General features: G+C 40.8%; 1 protein-coding gene across 1 annotated transcript; it reads right to left on the bottom strand.

Annotated features, from left to right (window-relative positions):
* Positions 1–5,302: 5,302 nt before the first annotated feature.
* KLHL34 (kelch like family member 34) lies at positions 5,303–7,977 on the bottom strand. The gene has a single exon (XM_040423661.1). The coding sequence runs from the start codon at positions 7,510–7,512 to the stop codon at positions 5,728–5,730; it is 1,785 nt and encodes a 594-aa protein (XP_040279595.1). The 5' UTR covers positions 7,513–7,977; the 3' UTR covers positions 5,303–5,727.
* Positions 7,978–10,859: the final 2,882 nt, after the last annotated feature.

Here is a 10,859-nt window from a genome sequence, read left to right as displayed (position 1 = left end):
ATAATCAGCAAACTGGAGTGCAAGGGGCTGGACTTATATAGGGAAGTACCAGGTGTGGGGAATCAAGGGTAATGAGCAAGGCTTGGCAAGACTGAGGTTAACTAATAGGCTTCAGGGAGGAATGTCCAGAGAGGACGGTAGCCTAGTAAGCAGGGCTACCGCCTGGGATGTGGCTGGTCACGGGTTCGAATCCCGACAAAAGGCCTCAGAGGTTTGTTAGTGACCATTAGTGATCAAACAGCATCATGAAAACGAAGGAACACACTAAAAAGGTCAGGGATATAGTTGTGGAGAAGAGTAAAGAAGGGTTAGGTTATAAAAAAATATTCCAAGCTCTGAACATCTCACAGAGCACTGTTTAATCCATCATCCGAAAATTGAAGGAGTATGGCACAACTGCAAACCTACCAAGACATGGTCATCCATTTAAACTGACGGCCCACGCAAGGAGAGCACTAATTAGAGAAGCAGCCAAGAGGCCCATAGTCACTCTGGAGGAACTGCAGAAATCCACAGCTTAGGTGGGAGAAACTGTCCACAGGACAACTATTAGTCGTGTACTCCACAAATCTGGCCTTTATGGAAGAGTGGCAAGAAAGAAGAAAGGCAATTTTAAATCAAGCCATAAGAAGTCCCGTTTGCAGTTTGCCACAAGCTATGTAGGGGACACAATGAATATGTGGAAGAAGGTGCTCTAGGCAGATGAGACCAAAGTTTAACATTTTGGTTTAGATGCAAAACGCTATGTGTGGCGGAAAACTAACACTGCACATCCTCCTGAACACCCCTTCAGAAGGGACAAGGAAGCTGGTCATAATTGATGAAAAGATGGATGGAGCTAAATACAGGGCAATCCTGGAGGAAAACCTGATAGAGACTGCAAAAGACTTGAGACTGGGGCAAAGGTCAGCATCTAGTTTTTTCTATGTTTTAATGATTTTACGCCTTCATCACTACATTTACTTTCACTTTATACATACATTTGTTAAAGGAAGCCTATTACCTACAATAAGCACTATTAACTGCAGTACTACATGAATAGTGCTGCAGATACTGACTTGGGATCGCTAAAGGTCGATTGTCGGGAAGGAAGCGTTCCTTCCTGACAATAGGCTGCTCGTTAAAGGGGTTATCCAACCCCTATAATGAACCGCCAATGCCTGGGCCCCTCATACAGATTATGTTTACCCCGTTCCCCAGCACCCGCGTCGTTTCTGTTCCCCCGCACGGCCGCCGCTACATCTCTGCGTCACCCACAATGCTAGGGAGGCTTGTCCCCATTGCACCCTGCAATTGGCTGAACCCTACCCACCACCCGTCGCAGGATGTTTTGATCTGCATGATGGGGAGATGCAGCGGCAGCTATGCAGGGATCAGAAGCGACGCGGGGAGCGGGGTAAGTAAGTATAGCCTATATGAGGTGCCCGGGCATTAGGGGGGTCATTATAGGGATTGGATAACCCTTTTACATACAGAGATCCCCTCCACCGTATGATGAACAATCTCTATTGCAATCGCTTGTCCTCATACAGATGCATTGTTTCTGGGAAGCAGATTGCTGATTAAATGGCATGATCTGCTGCCCAGAAACAACTAATCACTTGCAAGCACTAACGATCATTTCATCCAATGAACAACTCTTTTGATTGTTCATTGATTGATTGTCTCCACCTTTAGACGGACAGATTGTCGTGAATGAGCATTCACAGGAACGCTATAATCTGCCTGGATATTGCCCCGTCTAAATCCACCTCAATAAATACATTGATCAACCCCCTTCCTTCTTCGTTTACCTGATGTGCTGCTATAATAGATGACCAGAACTCATGACCTGGAGCTGATAATGGAGAGGACCTCCTGAGCACCAGCTCATAAGTTACTCAATTGTATGACAGCATGGGTGTATAGAAGCACAACAGGGGAAGGTGGGATAAAGATATTAATTAGCGATCCCAGATCAGCGTCTATAGCACTATTCATGCAGTACTTGTTACAAACTTTCCTGTCCGGGCTCCAGGACCGAGATCTCCAGCTTCGGCGCAACCACGCCAGAAGAGACGTGTCGCTAAGCCACGCCCCTTGCGATGCAACAGTATCCTTAGCATCAGGATACAGTGCTCTATCTTCCAACAGCAGGTGTGTGCTTGAGGAGATTGGCACTCTATTTATCAGGTTCTGATCCTGGGACATGGTGCTCTATTTAAAACCCTTCCTTTCCATATACCAGTGCCTGTGATAGTCTAGCTTGGTTCTTGGATTTATTTGGATTTGTTTGTGCTTTTGACCTCGGCTTGTCTTTTGACCACACTCTGTCTCATGTGATATGTACTGTGCATCCAGTCTGGTATTTGATCTTGGTTTGACTTTTGACCACTCTCTGTCTCTTCTTTTTCTACTACGTTGTCTGTCTGGTTCTGACCCATTTTTGCGTGACTATACCTTTGTGTTGTTTTTAGCTCTTAGTGTTTGTTTGTCTCTGTACGTTAGTAGCATAGGGACTGTTGACCAGTTGTGGTCTTGCTACCTAGGGCTGAACTGCAAGTAGGTAGGGAAAGTGGGCTGATCTCCAGGTAAGGGCTCACTATCCGTGTCTGTCCTTATCTACAAGCATTGCATAACTGCAGTTATTAGTGCTTATTGTGGGTGACAAACTCTTTTTATTCATCTAGAAATTTTAGACTGTGACCTGGCGGTTCATATATTCTTGTAACTGTTGAAGTCAATGATAAAAAAATATCAATCTGGCCTTAAATGAAGAAATGTAGCCTTTGCAGTATCAAAGATTGAAAAATTAGTTAAATTTTTCTTTCCCTAAAGGATGAAAATTTCAGGACATTTTCAGGTGATTGATGAGACCATCATTACCTGCAAAAGCAAGATAATATAAACATCACAATGATTCAAATAATGTTTTATGTAAACTGTGCACAAGTCATAAAAATGAGGACCACATCTATTGGATATCACATACATGTCTGATTGGTGAGACCACAACAGTTCCAGAGAATCAAAGTAACTGGTGCCTTGTTCCTGTGATAGAGAAAGCCCCATCATTTTTTATTATAGTGGGAAAAAACAGAGTGAGTGCATTTGGCTATTATTGTGACACCATCTTTCATCAGCAATGGAAGACCAAGATAAATTGAAAGAGCCCTAGCAGGTAGACTGGCAACTTTTCATTAAGAAGCCACATCAAAAGAACATCTCAGCTTCTTGGGGGGTATCGTTTGAGATGCACGTCAGATATGCAAATATGAATTTTTAATATGTATTAAAGAGTATGTACAGATTTGCAGCTATTATCATTGCTTTAGTCCTTCTAAAATACAAAATAAAGAAACCTTTCAAATAGTATTGATTACATACATCCTTTCATTTTACATCCACATCACCCATGCAGATCTAAATGTCTCCATAGCTTCAAACTGTAAACCCTGGATAGCCTGAATTTACAGTATTACTCCTTTCTATCTGTACCCTACTTACTAACTTACCTAAAGTATTTTATCAGGAGGTAAGGACAGATAAAAGGGAGCATGACTGCAAGATCAGACTACACATTGCCTGTTTGTAGTCTGTAACCATGACGACACATAGGTCTGCACTCGAGCTGCAGATATAAAACAGTGAAACATCTTTAATCAAGACTATTTGCAAAGTTGCTTCATTTTTTTATACTCAATGCACTGGAATAATAAAACAAAACTGATTGCATATGAGGACACTGCCACTAAGAGTTTGTACTGTGCACCCAGAAGAACAGTATACACCCTACTAATTAAATGCGCTTCAATAACCCTATCAAGGCAGTAACAGATACAGATGTGTACTTCCTTAGCTTGGCTCAATATATATCCAGATGTGTGGCACAAGGTGAGCAGCTTTAAAAATAAAAAAAAACATGATTGTGTGATATTGCCATAACTACTACTAGGCAATGGTTTTACTAGCATGTCTCAATATTATATTGTATTTATTTCATGAGAAAATGGTATTCTTATCCAAATTTGAGCAAAAGTAAGGATGGACACATCTGTACTTGCTTGTTCCATTCATCTCGGATAAATGATGTCCTCCATCAGAAGTTACAGAACCTTCAGGTGATGCTGTGATCATAGAGCATAACACTTCTGTCTCTGCTTGACTACTTTAATCATACAGTATATATGCGTACATACAGAATACTGTCAGTAAGATATTTCCAACAATCCTATACATTGTTTATTGGAATAGGAATATAGGAACTGCATCTAACAAGAATGTGAACAATGAAAAATAATTCCATAGCAAATAATTATTCAGTATGAATTAGTGCAAAAACAAAGCAGAAGGCAAAAATGCATTGTTATGAGGTAGAAGCATTTAATGTACAGTACAGACCAAAAGTTTGGACACACCTTCTCATTCAAAGAGTTTTCTTTATTTTCATGACTATGAAAATTGTAGATTTACACTGAAGGCATCAAAACCATGAATTAACAAATGTGGAATTATATACATAACAAACAAGTGTGAAACAACTGAAAATATGTCATATTCTAGGTTCTTCAAAGTAGCCACCTTTTGCTTTGATTACTGCTTTGCACACTCTTGGCATTCTCTTGATGAGCTTCAAGAGGTAGTCCACTGAAATGGTTTTCACTTCACAGGTGTGCCCTGTCAGGTTTAATAAGTGGGATTTCTTGCCTTATAAATTGGGTTGGGACCATCAGTTGCGTTGAGGAGAAGTCAGGTGGATACACAGCTGATAGTCCTACTGCATAGACTGTTAGAATTGGTATTATGGCAAGAAAAAAGCAGCTAAGTAAAGAAAACGAGTGGCCATCATTACTTTAAGAAATGAAGGTCAGTCAGTCAGCCGAAAACTTTGAAAGTAAGGGCTATTTGACCATGAAGGAGAGTGATGGGGTGCTGCGCCAGATGACCTGGCCTCCACAGTCACCAGACCTGAACCCAATCGAGATGGTTTGGGGTGAGCTGGACCGCAGAGTGAAGGCAAAAGGGCCAACAAGTGCTAAGCATCTCTGGGAACTCCTTCAAGACTGTTGGAAGACCATTTCAGGGGACTACCTCTTGAAGCTCATCAAGAGAATGCCAAGAGTGTGCAAAGCAGTAATCAAAGCAAAAGGTGGCTACTTTGAAGAACCTAGAATATTACATATTTTCAGTTGTTTTACACTTGTTTGTTATGTATATAATTCCACATGTGTTAATTCATAGTTTTGATGCCTTCATAGTCATGAAAATAAAGAAAACTCTTTGACTGAGAAGGTGTGTCCAAACTTTTGGTCTGTACTGTATAGAAGATAACCTCCTTTCTTATTCACTAAGCCAATGAGCCTGTGTTCTGCAGAATATGTTGTCACTATGGCAATTAACATATAAGACAGTAACATATCGTGTTTAAATTGTCAGATTGGACAACACTTATTAGACACATGAATTATCTTGACTTCCTCTATATTATAGACTGATGGAGACCCACACAAGTCAAACTAAAAGGTTTTTTTTGAGATAAGAAAAAATATCTGTCCAATTTCCAGAAATAATGCCACTATTATCCGTGGGTTGTGTCTAGTATTGGAGCTCAGACCTACTCACTTGAATGGTACTGAGCTGCAATACCAAAGACAGCCCATGAACAAGAGTGACTCTATTTCTAGAAAAATAAGTAACCCTTTAAATTCTGATATTAATTTTACATATTCACATACATTACCAGTTAAATCACTTAATTTCTGTACATGGTCTGGCTTGTTTTTCCTCATTCTCATTTGAGTCAGACAGTTGGAGAACATTACACTGTAGACCACAGAATGGAAATGCTAGGCTGCAGATTTCTTCCCAACAATCATTTTCAGAATCGTACCCAACAATATTGTGAGTTGCCACTTCCTGAGAGTCCTGCCATTTCTTGCCTCCAAGTAAAAGTACAGTTTGCTCTACCACCACCAGACCATAGCAAAACCGGTCAAAGGCCATTGGTCTCAAACGAGTCCACTGATTATTCAAAGGATCATATTTTTCTATGTCGGAAAAAGGTTCATAAATTCCCAAAAATGTAAATATAGTGTCTTTAACAGTAGCCATCTGATGTCCAAACCTTGCAATTGACATAGAAGCCTGTTTCCTCCATTGTTCTTCCATTTTATTATATGAGTATACATCTTTAAGGCTGTTTGTCTGTCCTTCAAACTTTCCACCGGAAATATAGATGATGTTATTGTGTACAGCACTGGCCTGACCATGGATTTTGAAAGAAAGCTCTTTGGACTTTGTCCACATATCTCTTCTTATATCATAGACCTCCACCGATGAATGTATAACCATCTGATCTCCTCTGCCTCCTATAGCAAATATATGATTATCTACTACACAGCAAGAAAACTGAGCTCGTTTCTCCAGCATTCTAGAGACTTGCATCCACTGATTGAACCTTGGGTCAAAGCGATAAACGATATTTGTAGGTGATAAGCAAGTGCTGCTTGATTTACTGTCAACATTTTCAGTAGTTTCTCCTCCCAGAACATATAGAAAGTTACTGATTACACATGTGCAGTGATGTTGAACTTTCATTTTTAGGTTTGTCACCATTCTCCACTTATGATTGTAGACATCAAATCCTAGTACATTCTCCACTAGTTCCCCATTGGCAGAGCCTCCTACTAGCACAATCCATCCTTTTTGGTTCCTCAGAGTGCTGTACTGTTCTTGTAAGATGGGTTGCTTTGAAGGGAATGAATGATAATTTATTCCTTTTATAATTAGACTTTTAATAGATGGTGTTAAAGGAACCTCAGATTGTTTGTACAGTTTTTGAAGGGTTTCTAAAGTCAGTAACCCAAATCGTACATTTTCAAAAAGCACTTTAGTATGTAAGAGCCTGGTTCTGTCATACTGTAGCCACTTTAGAACCAAATCCAGAAGACATTGTTCAGTTACCTTTGGAAGATCATCTGACTGCACCAGCTTGATCATTGACTTTGCATTTAATTCTAGAAGCTCAGTCCCTTCTAGATCCTCTTGCAACAGCTCCCAAAGGTTATGGTGAATGTACTTCTCTGTTTCCACTAAAGCATCAATAAGATAATACTTTAAAGCAATATTGGCACAGAAGCAACAATTGTCCAAGTCGCAGTTATTGATTATATACTTGCTGCATAATGGTATTGCATCCATCACTTGCAAATAAGTAGCTGCTTCCAATGTGTCCTCCAAAGTATTCATGGAAAAAGACAGCCATGATGTATATATAAAATCCAATATATTTTGCAGACCTGTTGCTGAAATAACTTTAAGGTGGACGACAGAGGCTTTGGACTCTGCGGTATGGTCTTTAAACATTGCCTTGAAGTAGTCACTTGAGCAAACAAGCAAGGACTTGTGTGCTGGGAACTTATGCCCATCCACTACTAGAGACACATCACACAGGTGGCCATAAGATCGAAGCAGCTGGTACTGAGTAAATACAGTGCCATGATGGGACTTGCAGAAAGCCAAGAAATAACTCATGATGCATAATGATTACATGAAATCTAAAAATATTTGTGACTGTCACTCTTTATGCAGCACATGGAAGTCTTGAGTTTGCATTAGCCGAGAAACATGTCAACAAGGAAGTTACAGTTGGTTTCTCTCACCTTCTCCTGTGCAGGACTTGATATGCAGCAAAGTTATTTATTCCTAAAATCCATGCATGTGACTTGCATTTTCTCCAAAACATACACTCTATTCCGTTGCCATCTGTAGGTTCAGACCTGGGTCTCCCTGTGTCCTGGTCTGTCATCCACCTTTATGATAACAGAGTTGTATAACCCCAGGCACTTTCTATTCAGATGACCCTTTGTCACTTCCACTGAAAGCATTTGTTTAAAGATCAAATCAGAAGCCACGAATTACAGATGGACTTACCAAATGTAGAAGACTTTAGTCACGGTCATAGTTTGACATGTGTATCTCTAGTCTTGGGTGAGTGATATAATCATAACTCACAGCTACAGGAATAGAATACAAACACAAGACAACATAACTTGGCTTTCAAAGATCAGAGCTGCGGCTGAAGGGAGGGGGGGGTGGGACAGCTCATTTGAATACCCTCAATTATATCTCATTACATGAATGCCAACTTATTGAGTAAAGTTATCCTGTATGTATTATTTATGGGGGTGCATACCATATAGTGTCAAGTTGTAAAGGTTAATATTACATTTTCAGTTATGAGGATCATGCAGTTCCATACTTTTAATTCATCTCCTTTAGCAATTGTCTGTTATGTACATACATTATTATACACATGTCAGCGTAGATCTCTGCAAGAATCTACTCATGTAGAAAATCTATATTGCATATAGGCAAATAATGCATTTTAAAGACAAAATGACAGAATAAAGTGGTTTAAAAGGCAAAAGATGCTCAAGATCCCAAATGCTGTTGCACATTTGTACCCGGGGGAGCAAATCCTGCCCATGTGATCCGTTGCTAACAACAATCCCCAGCAAAAAATGCATACAATGGAGGATGCATACACAGGTCTTAAAAGCAGAAAATGTTCAAAACCCAATATGCTGTTGCGCATTTCTAACTGAGGGAGCAATTCCTGCACATGTGATCCTTCCCCAGCAAAAAATGCATACGATGGAGGATGCCTGCAACGGACCACATATAAGTTCAAATGTGCGGATAGGGCTATAGGAAACAGAAAATCACTGAGAATGGTGCACTACAATGGTAAATGCAATTGACAATATATGGCTAAACCCTCACGCTGATATTAAAATGAGACTTTTGCCAATATATTCTGATATCATTCTTATATAACATACTGGAGCCCGCGCACTCCGTCAAGGTGCACCTGAATGTTACCCATAGACCAAAATCAAGGCACATTCAAACCTGATGTTGCCCCACCTCCAGGCATACATATACAGACAAAATCACAGAATTAAGTGGTCTAAAAGGCAAAAGATGCTCAAGACCCCAAATGCTGTTGCGCATTTCTACCCGGGGGAGCAAATCCTGCCCATGTGATCCGTTGCTAACAGCAATCCCCAGCAAAAGTGCATACAATGGAGGATGCCGGCAGCAGACCACATGTACAGTACCACAAAAAACATCCTACACAGGTCTTAAAAGCATTATATTGGATTTATTTATGTTGAACTATAGAAATTATTTAAAAAAAAATCAGCTTTGCAAATAATCATGATAAAAACTATAGTACTTTGTTGTGGTTAAAGCTCCAGTGAATATCTATGCATCTCCATGGTTACAGATGACAAATGTTGTGTGCTGTCTTTCCTCAAAGTCATTTTGTTCCTCTATTGCCCTTTCTACCATCTGTACATTACCAAGAGAAAGAAATGTACTTTTACTATGCCTTATTAAGGCATATTGATACTTTGCTGTAGTTTACAGTAACATGTGTGATAATGGTGCAGTTCTTGACTGTGCCACCTTTTCCCAGGTTGAGACTCATTTTTCAAAAATGTGATGTACAAAAGAGATAAAAGAGAGTTTTGATGGACTTAAAATTCTGTCAAGACAGAAAAAGTCTTGGTAAACAGGATTCACACATGCAGGGGTGGACTGAGAACCCTCAGGGCCCCCGGGCAAAATAAATCAAGGGCCCCCTTACAGGCCCCACCCATGTTCTTTTGCAAGCCCCACCCTTGTCCCGCCTCCATGCCCCGCCTCCAGCCACACCCTACACAATCTTTAATAAGATTTCAAAGTTAAAACGACACAAAAGGCACCCACACCACTTCAGCTCATTGAAGTGGTCTGGGTACAGTGTCCCTTTTGCAAATCGAGCTGCAATGTTCTAGAGAAACTGCATTGTTTACGTTCCAGCAATAAGTCAGCCTCTAGTGGCTGGCAGCCACCTGAGGGCTTCTGTAGTATACGGGAGTTGTAATACCCGTTACTACCAAAGGTCACTTGGTGTGCTGTCGTCCCTCCTAAATAATGGGAAATTGTTTTATGTCAGTTTTATAAAATGTAATGTAATGTGTGTATTTTCCTGTCACTGAAACTTGCACTTACAGGCCTGCTAGGGGTGTCATTCCTACTTCTAGTCCATAGAGGGAGCTAGGGAGCCCTAGTTTATATAAGGCCAGACCAGGAAGTGCAAGGAGAGACGGAGTCTAGTTTCAGTAAGCTACAGTTGGAGATTAGACTATGTCTGAGACAAGTCCAGGCCTGAAGCCTGCTGTTCAGGAGAAGATTCCCTCCTGAATACCCATATGCAGAAGCAGGAACATCTTAGCCTAAGGGCCTGAGGAACCATTCAGAAGCTAGGAGAGACTGAGGCAAAGATCAGAGGAGCCAGAGGTACTAAGAAAGACAGAGGAGGTACTTATCTAAGCCCAAATCAAGGATATAAAGCCAGACTTAGGTTAATGGGCCTTGGTGGAGGATTGCCACATTCCAGGATCAGACAGAGTTAGAGTGCAAGCTCCTTTGCTGCAAATCCTGTGTTCAACACTCTGTAATAACCCTGCTGTACTGTATTGCCTGCATCGACCGAATTGCCAAATCGACTGTATGCTGAGGAACTGCGTTTCCAATATTGTCTCTGCCTGCAAACTACTAAAGTTGAAGTTCTGTTTAAGACTACGTTTCCTCAATTTATTCCTGCATCCGCAAACGGCGTGCCACCGTTTACTTGGCACTGGCGTCACGAACTATTCCCTACCTATACCTGCCCTTGCAGAGAGTCAGCTGTACCAGGTTAGTGTATATTGCACTACTACACCCAGAAACACCTACTGCACAACTTGAGTACACTGCACCTCTCTTTTGGCGTCACGAACAGGATACGCACGCTTTCTAGTGCAAGAAGCGTGAACTTTGTGCCTTAT

The sequence above is a fragment of the Bufo bufo genome, chromosome 3, assembly GCF_905171765.1.
Source record: "Bufo bufo chromosome 3, aBufBuf1.1, whole genome shotgun sequence".
In the NCBI taxonomy this organism is placed as follows: domain Eukaryota; kingdom Metazoa; phylum Chordata; class Amphibia; order Anura; family Bufonidae; genus Bufo; species Bufo bufo.
The sequence above is the reverse complement of the archived record's forward strand: the minus strand, read 5'-3'. Positions and strand labels throughout refer to the sequence as shown.